The 20924-nt window shown below is 41.4% G+C and overlaps 1 protein-coding gene across 10 annotated transcripts in view; it reads left to right on the forward strand.

Moving 5' to 3' along the window:
- Positions 1-20924, forward strand: part of TTBK1 (tau tubulin kinase 1) — a 101237-nt gene that overhangs the window by 15531 nt on the left and 64782 nt on the right. For 8 of the 10 annotated variants that reach the window (XM_025148590.3, XM_040696929.2, XM_040696928.2 and 5 more), the window contains 3 exons: positions 3451-3609; positions 10974-11121; positions 20620-20693. In XM_025148590.3, coding sequence (XP_025004358.2) covers positions 3502-3609; positions 10974-11121; positions 20620-20693 — 330 coding nt within the window. In that variant the 5' untranslated portion in view covers positions 3451-3501. Of the gene's footprint in view, positions 1-51; positions 3314-3450; positions 3610-10973; positions 11122-20619; positions 20694-20924 lie in introns of those variants that run through there. The other 2 variants (NM_001199439.3, XM_040696926.2) reach the window with 2 other exon arrangements.

Below are 20924 nucleotides of genomic sequence, written 5' to 3' on the forward strand. Positions count from 1 at the left end.
AGTGAGGCCTGTTAAGCATGACTTTTTTTTTTGTATGTGTGTATATGTGTATATATATATATATATATAATTTTTTTAAGGACTAAACTAAATTTATAAAACACTACAGATTCTCCAGTATGGGCTGGAAGAGACAGCAGTATGCAAGAGCTGATTTCACACTTTTGGATGCTGAGGTTGGCCAAGAGACAGGATTTAGTTCTGTTATTGTCACTGTTTCTTTCTCACACCTGCTTTCATTCTGCTTCATACGCTATTTCTAGGAAGCCAGTTTCACAGTGTCTTCGGCTTCCTCAGCACTCTTCCTTCTCTTCTTGAGATATGGATACAACTGTTTCCTGGAAAATAGTACATTTCCTACAGGAAGAAGACAATTTGAAAGTTTTTGTCTTCCCAGTCACTGTCTTCCAAGTTATGTGCCTTTGCATTCTGCAATCTCTACGTCTTAAATCTGAAAGTGACAAAGATGTTTCAGAGTTCACGTGCTTACCACTGGAATCAGAAACACCCTTACGGGAGCTTAAGAGAGCTATTTATCCTTCCTTCTCTGCTCCAGGTCCCTTTGACACCACTTATCATTTAACATATAGAGGTGGTGCTCTGTGCTTTGTGTTGGGTAGTGCCCCCTGACCATCTTTCACCACCTCACTTCTGTAGCTACACCAGCAAATTCAGGCCTAGCAGGGAGCTGGCAACAGACCTAGATGCTGGTCAAACAATATTTACACTGTATTTAATTGTTTTTTAGGTGGAATTAAAGTACTGCATAACATATAAACACTTACCTTTGCATAGAAAACGTAACTTCCATCCCTTCTTCGGCCCTTTCTCTGTGATGCTTCTGGAGATCTTGATTAACGTGTGTTATATTTTTGTCACGGCTGTAGGCAGTTCTTCAGTGTTACTCTGATAAACCCTCAGTCAATATGCCTAAGCTTATTTCTGCAGTGTTAATGCTGCCTCAGGATCAGATTTTTGTTATGTTATCGCTGCTTTGTGCTGCTTCTGCCATCTAAAACAGTTTGAAATTTGTCTCAGGCTATAATTAAATTGGTTTTTTATTTGGCTGCACCACTGTGGCTGTACCAACGCATATCAATAAACTTTGCTATGTAATTCTTTATCATCAAATGGCTGCTATTCATGGTGGTGCCCCAGGAGGATTTTATTCTGTTTCAATGCCAGTAAAGCTTCCTGGGACTCCTTGATTGACAAACATACTGGGTTGGTTTTTTGTGCACTTTGTATAACATTGGTAAAGAAGAACGGTATATTCAGTACCACAGCAAGCAGTTCTGTCTTGCCTAGCTATGGATACTGTCTCTCTTCTAAAACTATTCTTTCACATTACTTTCCACCACTGCTTACTAGGCCGAAATCTTACCATGCACGTGTAGCATCAGTGCATGTACATCATACCCTATGCTTTTTAGGTATATTGCTTCCAACAAATGAAAGGTAATGCATAACTGTGTAAAACTCCCCAACTCCTTTCTTTCTGTCTTCATTGCTACTGCCAACTCCCTGTTGTGGTGCTCCAGCTGACTCTGTACTGCCTACATGCCAGAGCTGCACTGTGCTGTGCTTGCCCTCATTAAGCGATGCTGAGAGACTTTCATGTACCTGCATCTCCGTACACCTATGTTAATGCACTTTTGTATTCTTGTAACGTTAAGGGTTTAGGACAGTCTATAACTAAAAGTCTTATTTAAGTAAGAAAGAACAGCCAGGAGGAATTTTGGAGGGATTCTCTGTCCTGTACAACCTGCAATAAGGTGTTGTGCTCTCACCTGCCAGCACATTCAGAGCTCATAGGGATCATGGGGTGGGTCAGTCCAACTGTTCTGGCTAGCATGAAGGAGCTTGGGAATGGCATTAGAATTATTCATTAGGAGTAAGAAAAAAAATGTTCTGCTGCCAAACACAGTGTGTATTTTTTTCACTGGAGAGTTTTCCAGTTTCTTACTGCCCTCAATAGCTGAAGACTGAAAGGGCTGCTGCCCCATCCAGGAACAGTACTCTGGGATTTCAAAGCATTTCACAGCATCTTTTCTTCTGAAATTTCTTTACAATTCAGTTTCCTTCCTATTTCTCTTTTATCATTTTGATTGTACTCTTATCAGGTGTTGGATTGCATGAACACTTCACAAAAGCCCTCTTACTGCATTATATTCTGCTGCTTGATTCTTCCACAGTTATATTCTATTTCTAGAGTAGCGTCTTCTATTGAGGTGTTGCGTATACTTTCATGTTTGATCATCCTCTGGGTCTTGAACTTTGTGACATATTTCTGTCTGCTTCTTCCTTGTGAACTCTGCATGCTGGTCACTTCCTGTCCTTCCTTCTTGGTCCTTTTATTGCTGGGGAATTTTCTCTACTTGAGCTCATGATTTAATGGGGACTTTCTTCATTTCTTTTTGGCCTGAAGGAGTGTGGTGGTCTTTTATTCTCATTCAGCCTTTATGATGTTGAACTTATTTAACTCTGCACTCAGAGTGCTGCAGTAGCACTCATTTTTAGGAAGAGAAATATGGAGTATCTTTAGGGAAGGAAGCTTAATAAAAGATCCGTGCAGTCTGGCCTACTTCTAAAGCAAGCAAAGAATCTTAGAGGAAAAGGCAAAATGCATTAGGAAGATCTTCTATTTGTCCTGTTTCAAATTAATTTTCTTCTAGGGCAGTGAAGCTAATGTGTATCTGAAGGTCAATTTTATAGAAGAATTGTAATAAAAAAAATGAAACAAAATTAATTTTGGTGTGGGCTACCTGGAGATCCCTACAAAAGCAGGCAAAAAGGGCATGGGGTAGAATGCAAACACTATAGCAAGAAGATGCTTTTTCTGTATCTTAATTTAGTAATTTTTAGCAGTGCATATGCTGTGAGGAGGACTAACCTATAGATGGCTGAAGCCCTTTCTAACCATCCCCGTCTTCTTTGCTTAGCTCTTCATCACAGTGTCTGTAATCCTGGCTCTCTAAAGGCCCTTCTACCCTATTCAGATGCTTTTAGGCTTATTGAATGCAATTCCTGGCAAACCCCTCTGATTTGTGTTGGATGTCATCCAATGAAAACCATAAAAACTGCCCATGTTGCAGCTGCTCTCTTAAAACAAGACCTTTTTGCCTGGTAACTGTAACAGCTCTTGCACCATTTGGCATTAGATTCTCCTTGACTTTTTGGCTGTCAGGCACAAGAACACTGGACTCCTGCATGGTGTAGCTGGTAACCGTCACCTTTTTAGTTTGTGCTGCTGACCTGAAGCATGGTTGTGTCTGCCAAGCGTATGCATGGATTGAGCTCAGGTGTCTGTGAGGTGAGATAGCCTTCTTTCCAAAGAGTCTGATTCTGATTTAGTTGTAAGCAAAACATGTGAAAATGTAGCGTGTACTTTTGCCATTACCTATACTAATTCTGCCATTCCTTACCCTCACCCCTTTTTTTTTTTCTCAGATAAATGGCTCATTTAAATTGGGAGCTACTAAAATACTCTCTGGCTGGCAAATGCAGTGCCTAGCAGCAGTCATCAAGGACGAACCAAACATGAGTGGAGGAGGGGAGCAGGTCGACATCCTTCCGGCCAATTATGTGGTCAAAGATCGCTGGAAAGTGGTGAGTACCTCTGCCTTTGTGCTTCCTTTGGTGGCCCCAGAAGACCACCTCCAGCTGTAGCAGTATAGAAACTTACTGGATTAGTCCTGGGCTCCAACAAGCAACTGTGGAATGGTATGGTTTAATGTATTAGTAAGATACTGGAAGAAGGTAGTCAGTATTGCTCTGGTGTTTAGAATGTCTGGTATTTTTAGAAGACTAAAGCTGCCAGGGGTTTTTAGTTTGGATTGAACTGTTGCAGCTGTCTGAGTCATCTTTTAATAAGAAATTTGGATTTTCTAATATTCTTTGCCAGAATAACTCAAAAGTGCCTATAAATAAATTACATTACAAAAAGATAATTCAGAAGCAAGTGCTTGAGGTTATAATGTAATCTACTTCAAAAGTCGGAAATTCCATAATTAGCTTGTTAGTAAACTTTGATGTTAATTTATTCTAGCACTTTTTAAATTACATCCTCACGTATTAAGAGTTCTAGGTCTTTGTAACTGTCTTCTGTAGCGTGCAAGCTAAACGGGGTACATTGAATCGGTGGCCATTTCATCTTGTGTGTACGTTGTATGGCTGCAGATCTTAATATCCACAGCATGACTCTGCCCTTTAAACTCACCTTTTTGTGTTCCTTACTGCTGTCCTATCTGTGTCAGGAATGTTCTACTGGGTGATGTAAGAGGATGTACTTCCTCTTACACGTAAGGCTTTCTCCCTCTTGCTAGAGTGAGGTCCCTGGGAGTGAATGGGGGGAAGTAGCATTAAATTATTACCTCAGACAAAGAAAAGAGAAAATAATGTTATTTTAAATGTTAATTAAAATCACATCTGTGCCATTGTGTCCATTTCTGACTTGAATTACTGGCAGTGTTTGAATCATTAAACTCACAGCACAAAACTCTCTAGTTTGAACTGCGGGTCGTTTGTAGTAGTAGCACTAAGGAGTTTCTCTGTGCCGACCAGATGTGGCACAGCTGCCTACTGAGTTCTGTAGTGAGTTGTGAATAGCAGAGGACTAAGGAAACTTGGAACCGGGCGTCAGCTCCCAGTTAAGGATAGGTTATTTTCAACATCCCACTGCAGACAAGGTATCATCCTTTTGTTAGTGTTTCATCTTGCCTGTATCTCTTTGTGGCTCTTAAGAAGTTACGCTTTCCTTTGTTCCTGTTACTCCCCCATTGCCTGCCTCTCTTCATCCTTGCATTTTGCTACTGGCTTCTCCATAGGCTTCACCTTCCTGTCTGGCTTATCCCCTAACAGCCTATTTATTTTTAAGCAGTTCAAACTGCTCCTCAATCTCCATGCTTCCTGAGAGCAGATGGAGAATCTCTATTTTCTCTGCAATTAGATATCAAAACAGAGACACCCCCCACCCCTTCCCAAAGCTTTCCGGTGCAAACGCAGGGAAGCCTTGCTGTGCTCTTGCAGCTTTTGGCTGGAGCACGTACATTTGTTTTGGAATGCTGATGCATGTGCAGGCCAGCTGACGTATAGGATTTGAAACTTGTTCTGTGCTTACGAACTTCTTAGGAAATGCTGTTTGCAGCTATTAGCCAACCATCCCTGCACAAGCTGAGATTTCCTCGGACCTTACAATTTGATCACATCGGTGCATGTTCTTTGCAAAGTTGATATTAGATGCAGTTCTGATGCTAGCTGTTGCTTTGAGTATATTGATGCAGATACTCTTGCCCTTTCTGCTGGACGCTAGCTAATTTGGGCTTGTGCCATTCCTATAGTTCATCAAGCCTCAAGGTTCTGTTTCATGGCTGGGAATGCTAAAACTTCTCCTGCAAATTATGATACTTGTGTGTGTGTGTCTGCTTTGTTTTTCTTTCACAGTCCAAGCTGAGTAACATTGTTCATGGATGCTGCAGGACTCTTTAGAAGCCTAAAATATGTCCAGTTATGCTCGTAGAGAAACATTTCAAACTGATTTTAAATTTGTGTAGGCACTAAGCGTGGGATTCACTGGCTTCATTACTGCATGATTGTGTGAGCCTGGGGACAGCTAGAAGCTCTACCAACTACTGTACCTAAGAAAATACTGAAACATGCAGGTTTACTGCAGCAACAACTAACGCTAAGTGGAGTAACTGCCCTTTATGTTTTGTAGTGTTAGCTAACAGTGTTCTTAAATACTGCAATGAGATCATTACTCTGCTTGAAGTCTCTGAGAAATTGCATCATTTGCTTAAGGGCAGAAATAGCACTGAGAAATTCTGATGCCCGGATCCACCCATGGTATTTTGCTTTGTGTTAACTCAATTGTATTGTGAGCCCTCGTTGCATGGTCTTTGCTGGTCCCCTCAAGAGTATATACCCATTAGACAGGTCTTTTGTGCTGTCCCCTTGGTGTGCCAGATGTTGGCGTGTGACCAATCAGAACAGGGAGCTGTATGGGACTCAGAGTAGTCTGGCAGAAATATAATTATACCTCTGTTGGCCCAAGGGATTGGGTATCATAGGAGCAGGTTACAGATAAAAAGGGAGCTTTGCTGTGAGTAGTGGATCCTGCTCAAGCAGGTGTGTGGTATATTTATGTGGCACTAGGGTTGAGATGCCAGAAGGCATTTTGTATAATTTGTTCTCCCATTGTGACTATCTCTGGCTGGGCATCTGCTTGAACTTTGAACTTCTTAGCGCTGGCATACTTCCAGTATTGAGCCAAGTTCTTTTTTGGATCAGTTTAATGTATTCCTTGGATTCCTCTCCTCCTCTCTTCCTATATGCTTGGTGACAAATTTTGACAAATGAATATGTTAGTTCTCTGCAGTTAGCTTGGCAGTAGTTCATTTTCCTGTTGCTCCAAGTGAGTAAGACTTGGCTTTCTGACAGTGGTTTGTTGTTGTTATTTTTGGAGAAAGGTATGGACAGGGAGTACTTGTGCCTTTCATCGAAACTTTGGGTCTTGAAGAAGTAGTCTTTTGAGTCATCATTCTTTACCTGCAGATGTTTTAACGAGATGTAATTTGAATGGTACTAGAACCATGCAACTCTTGCTGAGGCCCCACATGGTGACTTGACCCACATGTGCTCTTTCTGATGTATAGTGCTGCACTCAAGGATGGGAACATGGCTTGTATGTGCTTCAAACTACGTCTAGGTGTTAACTCTGAATGGATGCATCTCTTCATCAGAATTTGACTAGTTGAATTCTTGAGTGGCTTCTGAGTTTGTGCATGTTTTATCTGAGTTAGTTATCCCTTGAGATCAGTGCAACTCCTAGGTGAGTAGACACTGGGAGTTTGGTGAATGTCAATCTATTTTTTCTCACTTCTTGTTAAGTCAGATAAAGCCTCCTTGCCATTTCTGGATGAGCTGGTCTGTTGAGACGGGCTGTAAGAGTTGCAGACTTGACCACGGAAGTACTTCTAAGAGGTAGTTGCAGTAGTTACTGTTTGCCCTTGGCAGCATTTGAGGCCTATGGATGGCAGCTTTGTCCCTGGCTGAGTTGCTGGCCTTCAGTTTGGTCCTTCGCTCTGTCTTAAGAGCTTGTGTTCTGCTTCCTGACCTTGCCACTGACACTGGGACTGAACATCTCTTTTCCTGGGAAGATCTTATCTGTATATAATATCCTTGGAAGGCAGGCTTTGATTAGAACAGTGATGGCTTATTCGCTTGCTAAATAAAAGATCAAATTTGTAATTAAAGGCTATTTTTGGTTGCTGGGAGGTGGGGGAAGAGGGAGGAGAGGGTTTTAGGGTTGCCTTGTTTTTCTGACCTGCCTCTCTGTGAAACAGTGCAATTTTTCATTTTCCCAGTGGACCTGTACTTTTTTTTCCTGACAGAGTACTGTTTTCTGCTTAGTGGGAAGCCTTTCTTTTCTTCTCTTTTTTTTTTCCCCTAGGTTCTGAAGGATTTTGTTGTAATAGTCTTTTCCGGATAAATCCAAAATGTTAAGGATATTTAAAGGAGACTTCAAAGGGAATAGTCTGTGTTTTGTATAACGGCTGATATGTCCAGAGGGCTTTAGGTATTGGCTTGCCACATTGGGACATAGCAGTTTTGTGTTGGTAGTCCTGAGGGAAAGCCCAGACTGGGAATTCCTGGAACCCTCTCATCAGAGCTTGCTACACCAAGCAGTCCAGTAGAATGGCTTTTTGGTAACAGCTTACTCCAAGGGCCTGATGTGTCATGAGGACTAGAAAATGGAAGAAGTGCTGCAATGAACTATATGATGATGTGACCACTGGTAGCATACTGAAAGGACTATAAGCATGTCTGAAATGCAGCTGACTTAGCGTTAGCTGTCCATGTGTGAGTCAAAATAGATACCTTTATTTGATCAGATGAATTGTTCTCTCAGCTCCTCAAATGTGGACACCTGGCTTCCATATGGGCTCTTGCATTTAGTTAGAAAGAATGCTGCTACTGACTTCAGCCTAAAGAGTAGATGGTCTGATGGAAGGTAGGAAAAAGGATGAGATGAGACTGTTCCCTGGGAAGTAAGGCATGGGCTGGGTGATTCATGATAACCTATTACATCATTTTCATTAGATGTTCTCTTCTCTTTCTTTCCCTTCTTGCATTTAACAGTTTCCCTATTTATTTTCTTGAATGGTATATGCCCATCTCTCATTCATGTCCAGCGGAGAGCTGTGTAGAATTCACCTTAAGACAGTGAACTCCTACAGAGTATCCAAGCAACAAGGAGATGCCCGTGTGGAAGCTCCTGATCTCAGCTAAGGCCTTCAGTTGCAATATAACAACTTGCTCACTAACAGAGAAAAGGAAATGGCTGCTGATTGCCTCTGGATGTTGCTGAAAGACCAAGGAGGTTGGCAGTACTGGTAATGATGAACAGGACCATCTGGTGTGCTGGGAAAAGTATGCTAGAGAATAATTTCCATAGGAGAGTGATTAGAATGTGTGTATAGAATCAATTTTCTGATTCAGAAGAAACTCTGTCTTGATCTCATGCCATCTTGCATTAGTTGCTCTATAGACTTACATGCTTGCTAAATAAAAGATCAAATTTGTAATTAAAGGCTGAACCTTTCTTCCTCAGCCTGCTTTTCTGATACACACTTTCTTTTGTTTCTTCTGAGGTAGCAGTCCTAGGCTTTCTAGTCTGTTCATCCTTCATTTTCCAGGCTCACACATTCCCTTAGCCCTGTAGTGAAACACTTCTACCTCTTTGAGAGCCTCTAACAGCAAAGTGCTCGGTACTGTGCATTGTACACAAGACCTTCCTATAGATCCTTACAGCATTGCTATCCTAATTGTATTACTGTGCTGCTCCATTCACGCTGTAGTACCTTTGCATTTTGACAACTCTGTTGGACATGAGAACTGTCCGTTTTGAGGCCAGCGAATGGGAAAGGATCTTTGTGTGCTGGCTCAGGGGTATTTCTTCTAAAATCAATGTATTGAATTTGCAACCTGGCAAGATGTTTGGGTAGCCTATCTCTCCTCTTCAGTCCTGCTGTGTTATATTTAATACTGATGACTTTTGTTTATGATGATGTGCATTTTCCCACTGAGACTTTTTTCATCTTCCTTCAAGGTCCTCCCAGGTTCCAAATAAACTTTTTGCCATCTTCAGCTTTTGCTGTCCCTTTCCTCATCTTCTTTGTCATTAATATGCCAGGGAACAGAAGATCCCCTGTGCTGAATATTGAGCTATTAGCTGACGTGTTACTGTGCTGAATGTAGCATTATTTTGATTGAAAGATTTTTAATAGCCAGCTCACTTAGTATGAATTTCCAAGTAGAAGTAGAGCTGCACTATAATAATTTATGAATATGTGTTGACCTAGTTATTGGGATGTTTATTGTTTGAATATAACTGGGTAGTGCAGTAGAATGTTGTGAGGAAAAATAACAAGGGAATAGAGAAGAAGAATGGCTCTGGATAGCAACTCTCAAAAGGTTATCCAGAAACAACTTCAGAGACAATACTCAGGGTGTTAATCCTGAAAGTACTACGATCTCTTGTTCCAGCTACCGTGCAGAAGTGTTTTTCTTGACCTGGGGGCCAGGAATGCAAATGGTTTTGGTCACCTTAGAAGGAAAAAACCTGCCCTTGAGAGGCTGGAACTTTTGTTTATCTGCTCTGTGGTGCAGAAAACATCCAAAACATCATTTAAACCTCATCAAACACTGTGTAAGATGCAAGTTTGAGTGTCTGGCTGATTTAAGCTGCTTTTTCTCTTCAAATGTTACTGTTGCTTTTGGAAATGAGCAGTCCTTGGGGCTTCCAGAGCAGCTGCGAACAGAGTGCATGCAGAATGCTGAAGTAAAGGGCTGCAGTTAGATTCAATGAGTAAGCGCTAAGAAGATCAAAGGAGCTCTGGTCTATCTCTGCTGTAAACTTGGAGTTGTTCCTGTGCAACATAGCATGCTTTAAACATTTAAAAGAAACAGAAATTAAAAAAAAAAAAAAGTAAAGGAATTGTCCTGGCAAAGGCATTGACATTTGCAACACTTCAGGAGTCTGTCTTACATACATATGTATATCTATATGTACATATGCTTTTAAGTCTCAGCAGAAGGAAAATCAAGGAATCACTTTCCAGGAAAGGCTCAGCTTGTGCTCTGAGTGGATAACTGCTCTAGAACAAGCAAATAACCTACATACAGTAGGTGCAAATCAGGTATGCTGAAACCTGGGCATCTTTAGCTTTCAGTTTGTTTTAGCTTCCAGGTAGGGAGATGGTAGTATTGTGATGCAGTGTTTAATTTCGGTTAGAGACATAAAAAGCTTCATTTGATGTGGTTTAAAAAATAAGTACAGATTGAGAATCAGAATGGAGCATTACCTGTGGATTGTGCAGAACTGCTTTGAGTTAGTGCAGTTGTCAGTTCTCAGAAACATGACACTGAAGAGCAGTGGGAGACTCACTAGCAGAGCAGGTCAAACATCTGAAAACTTCCAGTGGTGTTTAGTTCTGTATTTAAGATCTAGGGAATGAGATTTAAACTTCATTTTATTTATTACTTGCAAACATTAATTCCAGCCACTGTGATTGTGTTTTACTGCAGAGATCTGTGTGCAGAGGATGAATGACAGTTTTTATCTGTCACACTCTGCGTAGTCATTCTGCTATCTCCTTAAAGGGTCTTTCCTTTGATTTTTGGCAAGAACATTATTGGCATAATAGGCGTTACCATTTGCTTTTGAATGTGTCACGCGCCATCACTTGCAGAGCTTGTTTTTTGTTGTGCAGCAAAGAATTTATACATAGCACAGTCAAGTGGGCAGCTGGACTTCTGCCTAACTGTGCACTGAAGTGATTCAGGCACAGCACAGACTGGGAGCTGAATTTGTTCCTGCCTGTGCATTAAAGAAGCTAGTGCCTGGCTCTGTGAGAGACAATTTGTTGCCATCTCTCTTGTGCATTGTACCAAATCTCCTTGTACTTTTCTAGTTGAAGAAGATCGGTGGCGGAGGTTTTGGGGAGATTTATGAGGCAATGGACCTGCTTACCCGGGAGAATGTGGCCTTGAAGGTGGAATCAGCTCAGCAGCCCAAGCAGGTTCTCAAGATGGAAGTGGCTGTGCTGAAGAAGCTGCAAGGTAAGGCAAGAAAGCTCTTTGAACTCAAAGGTAAAGGTCACTGTGCATGTTAACTATTATAATCCAGACTTGCAAATGTTTTTCATAAGTTTCTCTTCATCTACCTTGTATGGGAGCCATTAGGTTCCCATCATGAACCAATGATTGAGCACCTGCTGAGGGGGTTTGGCCAGCTCTGGGAGCACAGGTGTGAGCAGTTCACCTGTGTGAGTGGAAGGAATGAACCCTGGGTCACCCCACCCTAACCTCATTTAAGGGCTGGCAGCCAAAAAGGAAGCATCTCTACTTGGAGATTGCCTCCTTTAGGAGTTTTCTAGCAAGCGCTTATTCTCAGAAAGAGGTAAACTATTCCTTCTTTACTACCCGATTGTGACCAATGCCTTTCTTGGGTAATCTGAAAACTAGTCATTGGTAGCTAAATCCTCTGCCTTATGCCATACAAACTTGCAATGTTGTGTTAAATAATTCAGTTCATAAAGTTACTGCATTCTGCAAAACGTCCTAGTCAAATGGGTTCCAACCATTGGGGCTGTTTTTGTTTGCTAAGTTAAAATAACAACAGGGAGGCTAAAATTGCGTTATTGATACACTATTCTGTTTAGTGATACTGATTAGATAATATAGATTAAAGCAAGTGATGTCTGACTAAGAAATAAGGTTAGATGGTTGCTCCCCAAGGACTGGAACAGTGGTTGCGTCTAAAACACTGTGAGCATGAAGGAGTCTCCATGTAAGGTGGTTGAATAGTAGATAAGTACAAAAAGTGTAGCAGTTGCTCTTGGTTGAGGATATAGTGAGAGATCTTCTACTAGAAACTGACAGCTGGAGGAGGATGGAAACAATTTCTGAATCTGCCCTTGAGGAGCTGAGAACTACTGTTTGCAAAAGTGCAGTTGTACTGATTTCTTGGTGAAGGCAAAGGCAGCTACTGGCAGATACAGTTTTTATGAAAGGATGTTTTCTTTGGCAGGGTTCACGCTTGTGCCAGAGAAATGTCTTCTCATGAGACAGTGAGCTGTATGCTTATCACTAAGTCTCATGCTTTGGAGGTATTGTGGCCCTATGTCAGTGCTTGTACCTTTGCCCTTGTACAAAATCACCGGAGCTGATTGGAGTAGAGGGTGAAACTTCTACAGGTCTTATCAAATTTGGGTTAATGTCTGTGTCACATTAACACAAGTCACTACAGAGTCAGTTTTGCATAGTTGAGCTTTTATAGGATGAGGACTGATGAAGCCTTTTTGGAATACGCTGTGTTATAGTAGAGACATCTATGCTTGGTAAAGGGAATGTAAGTGAAGAAGAAATCAAACCAGATCATTAAGAGATTATTGCTGTTGATATTTAAAAGGTCCAGATATGCAGAGGCTCTTGGAGAGCAGCAGAGCAGGTGGTTGAGTTCTGAAAGCAACGTAATGAGCAAAGCAGAGATTTAGATTTTTGCATTTGGTTGTATGCTTAGAACTGCTCTGAAGAGAGTGAGGGGTGTGACCATGTAGAAGAGCTTGTTATTAGAATAATGAGAGAGGATGCCATTATGCTAGCTAATGTCAATGCATACTGTATCTGGAGCAGGGAATGCTTGAAAAGCATGACCTGAAAATACTAAATCAGAGCTAACATCATAAAATGTTCAGGGAATTGACTAACACATTTACTTTTCCATCAGCATTTGTTGTTGAAAATAGCAAGTGCTTGAAAAGGAGCCAGAGTTGTACGCAGCATGGTCTTGGTAATTTAGGGGTGGGAACAGAAAACTAGGAAAGTTCACTGGCAAAGCAATTAGCAAATATTAAGGAACAAAAAAACCCAGAGGCAGCTCAACTGACTATGCATCAGCTATCCAGCATTTAAGAATGACAAATTACTTCAGCCATGTTTGTACAAATCAAGCTGCTCTGTGAAGAATGTAGCTTTTTTTGGTTCAAGGTTAATCCCCAAATGCTTTACTGAAATACATTATAAAGTTAAAATAAGAAATAAGGTTGAGAGGTTTGGGAATCATGTATTGTGTATGTTTTCACACTGAGCTGTTGAGGAGAGGTTTGAAATCTTTCAGAAGAGGAGGCACTGACTTTAGGCAAAAAATTGGTAGAAGGGAGTGAGATGGTGATACTACCATAGGTGTTTGTCAGTTTGTGTTTTTGTCAGATGAAAAGCAAGGGGAAAGCCCTGTAGAGTCATTCTGTTCTGATCTTAATTGATTCAATTTTTCTAGCTGTATATGACTTTTTCTTTATTTGTTTAGGTACGATGTCAAAGATAAAATCCTTTCTGGTTTTTGTTGTTACTTGCAAGGATCTTGGATCACCCTCGCTTTCCAAGTCTTCATACTGTCTGTGAGGTACCAGCAGCAACAGTACACTTTTAGGCTTTGGATGAAATATGATTAAAAGACTATCTGAATTCCCACCACAGGCTGATATTCCAGCAGTCATAGCTGATTGCAGAATCAGTGGCCACAAAACTAAGACACTGGACTTCTCTCATTACGCGGATTGGCAGTGTGTTTACACACTGTCTGCTGTAGGTAAAGTCCTTTGCTGTTAATCTGTGCCAGGCTTGAGTGCAGGAGTTGCTTGATGTTTCTGTTGGGCTTCATTATCTTTGGCTGATCTGTCCCTTCCATGGTTGAAGGAATAAGCAGGACTAAGTTTATCCAGAGGATCAGAAAACTTCTCTTGAAGAAGGCTGCCATGCAGTTCTGAGCTAGTGAGTGTTACGGAGAGCTAGGAGCCACATCAGCAATGGTAGATTTTTACAGTAATAGACTTATGTAAGTGATGTAAAGCAATAAGGAATTAGTATGTAGTTTGTAAGTGTAGAGATATTAAAGTAATAGTTTAAAAAATAAGAAAAATAGATCTTTTTGTATTATTAAGGCAGTTAATAGGGAATTACCCTGTTAGTGATGAAAATCTTGCCTGTAACAAATTCAGGAGCTGTTTCAGGAACTGCTTGGCATGTCTGCACGGGGAGTTTCTGCACAAATACAGCTTCTCTATCAGAAGAGTACTATTTTAGTGCCAAGCCCTTCCTTTATTACTTTAATCACTATTGTTAAATTATTTTCAAGTGAGATAATTATATACAATTGTACCACTTGCAAATGGCATTAACCTCAGTTAGGCTTTTGTCTAATTTGTAGTCAAGTATTTTGAAACCAAGTATAAACTGTATTGTCAAAGTACTTCTTGTGGATAGAGGTTGCCTCCAGCATGGAAAGTTGTTGATTTAGTTACGTCTGAAAGTGTTTGGCTGTGTAGGTAAGACTTTAGATCATATACATTAAAAAGGAATAGAAATAAGGTCTGTATGGCTAAGTGAACTCAAAGTTGCTTGTCCAGAGAGCAAGGGCTTCTGCAGGGTTGTCTGTGTCTACATTAGTGAGCAGTATAATATGAGCAGATCAGTAAGTTATAGGAGTTGCTGAGAGCCTATGCATCTTTGCTGATGACTTGAGGACTTTTACACATAAACAGCATGTGTCTGATAGTGATAGCAAAAGAGTGAGTGGTTTTAAACTAGAACTGGGAGATGTTAGGAAAGAATTATTTACTCGGAGAATGGTGAGACCCTGGTGCTATTCTCCATAGAGGCTGTGAGTGCCCCATCCCTGGAGGTGTTCCAGGCCAGGTTGCGTGGGGCCCTGGGCAGCCTGAGTGGGTGGCAGGCAGCCCTGCCCAAGGCTGGGGGTTGAGGCTGGGAGGGCTTTAAAGTCCCTTCCAACTCAAACCATTCTTTGATAGACAGAAACTGGTCTGCTCTCTCTATGATGATTTTCCCCACGTCGGAGCTTTGTTGTGGAGCAAAATTAAACTAGTAAAGGGGCATCTTTGAAATACTATCCTGACTCTTTGGAGTTAATCGGAATGTAATGGCTGTGTTAAAAGAGCTGTAGCACAGCTTTGGAGGTGCTGGGCCTGGGCTATCTCACTGTCAGTCTGGCTTTCCTGAGCACTATTTCTGTTCACCCACCACAGGATTATTTTTTTTTTTCCTGGTGTGAGGGCTCTGTGTGCTTGCCTTTGACCTCACTTGTCAGCCAGGTATTTCTAAGCTCTGCTCAGTGTGACATGTTCTTTGTAAAACCCTTCTTCTCAGTGTAACCAATCTCACTGCGTAGGACTCTGATTAATTTTATCCTGCAGTGCAGAGATCTTCTGCATATTGAATAGCTGTGCAAGATGCAGCCTGGTCACAGGCATTGTAGTTTTTGAGTGCTTGATTTTATTACAGAAGATAATGAAGCAATTCTGTGTTGCTTGTTCCCCATTTACTGCCAGGGATTGGACAGGTAAGAATTCAGTAGTAAAAAAAGGGATCTCACTTTTTTCTTGTTTGCCAGTCCTAATCCCTTCTTCTTCGATGTGTGACTTGCTTTTGTTAAAATGGTGTCCTCACTCCCTGCAATTCAGTTTGTTACTTTCATAGTCACTTTTCATGTTTCTACAGTGTTTTGCTAGGCCAATATAACCATGCTATCTGTAAAGGCAGGAAAGCAAGGTAAGTACCATTGGAAGGTGTTAAGCTACTTCAGGTATATGAATCTGCCTCTCTGTGGTAGCTCTAGCCTCTCTGCCAAGCACGTTTTGCCATGTGAGGAAGTCCTAGGGTGTTTGAATGAACTGGCATTTGGGTCTCATATTTCTCTTGGCATCACAGGAGTGGAGAGGGCCATGGGGTGGAGAAACGAGAAGTTAAAATACACTTTTTTTGAGATTCTGTTGAATTCTTTTGCCTTCACTTTTTTGCCTTGCCTTGTTTGGAAGCTGTTATCAGCTGGTCATCTTAGGGTTTTTAGTGGCCTTGGGACACATGCAGATGAAATGATGCCATGCGAGGTCAGGCAGTTTTACCTTTTGCTTTTGGATTAGAAGGTGATGACCATCCTTCTCTAAGTATGTCCATTAGTTCATTCATTTATTATGGCTGTGCCAGGCTGGTTATTTCTACCCCACAATGTATCATTGTTTTTGTATTTCTTGTATTAGCTGTGTAGAAAGGAAACTTGACTGATGATTCTGAAATGAAACTGAATTTATTACTAAGAGTGGTCAGAGGCTGCTGCTGATGCAAGAGACAGACCTTAAAGAAAAACAGTGTTTGACACAGAGGATAATTGAGGCTGGCAGGGGGACCTGTGAAGGGCTCTAGTGCAACCTCCTGCTCAGAGCACAGACAAGGAGATCTGGTTGCTCTAGGCTTCCAATACATTTTTCAATTTTTCAAGATATGCAAGAATGGCTAACAGAAGCCTAACAATAGTTGCCTGGAGACTTATAGTATTTTAGGCTATACAAGTTTCTTTAGTGTGTATGGTGGATTGTTAGCAATGGGATAGCTCATCTGTGGAGATGGATCACAAAATAATTCTAGTGTAGATCTTAAGAAATAAGTTATTGGAATTCCTTTATACAGGAAGAGTGGTTATTTCATAGAAATACAGAATGGTTTGGGTTGGAACGGACCTTTAAGACCACCTCGTCCCAACCCCTACCACAGGCAGAGACACCTCCCTCTAGACCAGGTTGCTCACAGCTCCATCCAGCCTGGCCTCGAATGCCTCTGGTGAGGGCATCCACAGCTTCTGGGCACCCTGTGTCAGTGTCTCACTACCCTCACAGAAAAGAATTTCTTCCTAACATCTAATCTAAATCTAGTCTCTTACAGTTTAAAGCCATTTCCCCTTGTTCTGTTGCTACCTGCCCTTATAAGAAGTCCCTCTCCAGCTTTCCTGTAGGCCCCCTTCAGGTGCTGGAAGGCCGCAGTAAGGTGCCCACATAGCCTTCCTTCTCCAGACTGAAGAGCCCCAGGTCTCTCAGCCTGTCCTCATAGGGGAGGTGCTCCAGCCCTCTGATCATCTTCCTGGTCCTCTGGACACACTCCAACAACTCCATGTCCTTCTTGTGTTGGGGGCCCCAGAACTGGACGCAGTACTCCAGGTGGGGTCTCACAAGAGCAGAGTAGAGGGGCAGAATCACCTCCTTCAACCTGCAGGTGTAAATACAGAAAATAGTGTGACTGTTTAAAAATACCCACCAAACAGAAGAACCCTTTAAATTGCAACTGTAATGTTGAATATTTTTACTTTTTTTTCTTACTATTTATTCGATTAGATTAATTGCTGTCTTTGAAAGCACACTAAGAATATTTAAATATTTAAATGAGTAGATTATAATATCGGTTTCTAGGATCTTGAAACTCATATTTTTCCAGGAATATGCTCAAAAAAAGATGATCATTTGATGCTTAAGTGCTGTGTAATGAATGTTTACCATGAAATTGAAAAGTTTAAATATTAACATGTTTCTTATTTTAATTGTACATCTACACTGTGAGATATATATATATATATACATATATACACACACTATGGTAGAAGGGCTTTCCTCTTGGCATTGTTTTTATACATTAGGACATGGTTATTGAGTATAATTTGAGTTCCTTCAGAACAGGAATGGTGATGATGAAGGCCATTTCAATGTCTGAAATATCTGTATTTCTTACCCCATGGTGTATAAGAGTATGTGTATGCTCACTTTAAGTTAAAAGCAATAGCAGAAAAAAAATTTCTTTATGAGTGAACATTAAAGCACTTCATTAACTAAGTGCTTAGAGGAAATGAATGCATGCTTCTATCTGGCAGTTAGTGCAGTAAAATGGGTGCAAGGATACTTGTGCTAAATGTAGCTTATACTTTTTTTTCTTTTCTGAGTTAAAGTATGCTTTGCTGTTCTCTGTGCTATGATCTTCATGCTTGTGGAGGGCATGTGTGAAGGAAGAAGGCTATTTCCTTTTGCCTTAAAGGAAAATATAACAGCTCCATCATCTTGAGTGCTCAGTAGGGTTTTAACATGATTGATTTTGTGTGCTGCATAATTTTGATCAGCTGTAGGACTGATCTGCAGCAATCCCGAAGTCATAGCTGACTCTCATCTTCCATCTGCTACTTCAGCATGGCATGGACTCCTCTGAGAGAGCAAACAGTTGTATCCTAGTGTCTTCTCCAGCTGGAAAATGAGTAAAGGCATCCGAAACCCAAAGGAGTTTATGCTGTAAGCATTTATCCCATCTATGTGACCAGCTGGCTGTATACATGCTGCCTCTAAATGTGGCCTGCTTTCTCTATGCTCTGATGTTCCTTTTGTTTCATGGAGGAATTGGCACAGAAATGTGTTATCAGCATAGAGGTGCATATAGTTCTCAACGATAAACGATTACAAATGCAAATATGTATTCTGTAGAATTTTGTGATCCAGAGAATAATGATATTATGAAGCAAACTGATTTGTAAGAAAGAGAGATGGTCAGGAATATAGCTGAAATCTGAAGCAGACAAACAGCAGAGATGTATCTTAAGTCACAGTCAAGTCTATCAAACAGTAGCATTCTGTTCCTCTGAAATGACTGATTTGAGTGGTTAAGTTCTCAATGTTAGAGGATTGTTTTTTAATGTCCTCGTCTGTAGTTTTAGAGCAATAAAAGGTACCTAGTGCACTTGCTGGAAGTGCTACACAATCATTTAAAACAATAAAAATAAGTAAAAATTGTAGTCATTTACCCTTTTTACCACACAGTAGCTCTCAATGCCAGCAAAATGGTCACTGTTTTGATTCTTGCCTCAATATCCATCTTCTTGTGCTCTGAAAGGCAAACCAAAGCAAAGTGTGACTTGAAGTTTGTAAATGTATGAGGCTGATCCATGCCAGTCTGGGCTGGAGAGTCAGTGCTGGGGTGAGTGGGAGCCTGTGCTGGGAGTGCTCATCACTGTATTGTGCATCATCCTTAATTCTGTTTATTAGTAGTCAGCTTTTAAAAGTGTATATATACATCATTACATATACATTGCCCACCTGAACCTAACGCAATTAAAAAAGGCCAGGTGCATTGTCCTGCGCTTGGGTCAGTGCAATCCCAGATATGAAGAACTCATCGAGAGCAGTCCTGCAGAAGAGAACTTGTGGTTCTGGTGGATGAAAAACTGGACATAAGCTAACAGTGTGTGCTTGCAGCCCAAAAGGCCAACAGTATTGTGGGCTGCATTAAAAGAGGGATGGCAGCAAGGAGAAGGGAGGGAATTGTCCCCCTCTGCTCTGCTCTCATGAGGCCCCATCTGGAGTCCTGCATCCAGGTCTGTGGCCTCCAGCACAAGAAAGATGTGGAACTCTGTGGATGCTGGTCCAGAGGAAGCCACAAAGATGCTTAGAGGGCTGGAGCACCTCTCCTGCGAAGACAGGCTGAGGGAGCTGGGCTTGGTCAGCCTGGAAAAGAGAAGGTGAGACTTCATTGCATCCTTCCAGTATTTGAGGGGAGCTTTATAAGCAAGAGGGGGACTGACTTTTCACATGGTCTTTTTCTACTCACAGGACAAGGGGCAATGGCTCTAACCTAGAAGAAGAGAGATCTAGATTAGATGTGAGGAGAATTTTATTTAGAGGATGGTGAGGCCCTGACTCAGCTGCCTGGAGAAGCTGTGGTGCCCCATCCCTAGAAGTGCTCCAGGCCAGGTTGGGTGGGGCCCTGGGCAGCCTGAGCTGGTGGGTGGCAGCCCAGCTCATGGCACAGGTTTGGAGCTGGGTGGGCTTTATATCTCTTCAAACCCAAGCCATTATATGATCATACTTCCCTTCTGCTAATACAGAAAGCATGTCATCTCAAATCCATTACGGGACATGATCTGGAACCACAACTTCCACTCTCTCTGGAACACATGGTGTTGTTTTTTGAATATGGGTCCTTTCTGGTGCCACTTGATTAAAAAGTAAATGCTGCAACAGCACTTCTGTGCCGCAGCGAACAACTTCAGAGGTCTGACAGAGTATTGTGTGGTGGCTGGTTTGTTTCCATTTTGCCTGAGTAGAGAGATTTATATTTTAACTGTATATCAGAACATGACATGTATTTCTTCCCTTCTTTTATTATAAAATTGCCTTTAACAACTTTCATGTTTTAATAGTTTTTCACATGCATTTTTCTTTTTCCAGTGTTTCTGACAGCTAAAATTAGGGTTTGTTTATGCACTGAAGTAGCATTAGTTTATCTGTTTCATGGGAAGCAATCTAATAGGGCAAGTATAGTAGCGGTTGTGTGTAAATCAGTATTTACTGAATGAAGTTGGAGTAACAAGCTTAAGCACTGCCAGTGAACCTGTGAAACCACTCAGTTGTATGCGCTACTTACGTTTTAGTTCAGAGGCTGTGGTGTTACATGCGTGTGATGTTGGCGTGAACTGCAGTTAGGCACACTCCCAGTTGTGCCCTGCAGCATCAATTTGAGGATTCAGGGATCCACGGCACTGGTTTCCACTTGTTGCAGTTTACTTGTGCAGTGTCAGTACTTCCTTGAGATATGGAACTGGGAAGTAGAAACAAAATTAATCTGTTCTGCTGAACTCCCTGCCTGATGCCACTTCAGGTTACTAGAAACCATTTGCCTAAAACTGATCATGTGGTTGTTGTCTCATGGTCTACTCTATGTGTTTCTGTTTCTTTGCAGGGAAGGATCATGTTTGCAGATTTATTGGCTGTGGAAGAAATGAAAAATTTAATTATGTGGTCATGCAACTTCAGGTGAGTTCTGAGCTTCCTCTCCTTATTCTGTCCCACAGAGGTGGCATCACAGGGAAGGATTTACAGTGAGAGGATAAAGCCAAGCGCTGGTAGAAAGCACATGGGGCGAGAGACAGTGTGAAGGGGTGGTGTTGCTGTGATATCCCTTTGGAGATCTCCAGTTGTCAAGATGTGCTAAGATATTTCATAGGTCCACTTCTCTATCTAATATGGCTTTGTGACAATTTTCCG

This window comes from Gallus gallus, chromosome 3 (genome assembly GCF_016699485.2).
Source record: "Gallus gallus isolate bGalGal1 chromosome 3, bGalGal1.mat.broiler.GRCg7b, whole genome shotgun sequence".
Lineage (NCBI taxonomy): Eukaryota > Metazoa > Chordata > Aves > Galliformes > Phasianidae > Gallus > Gallus gallus.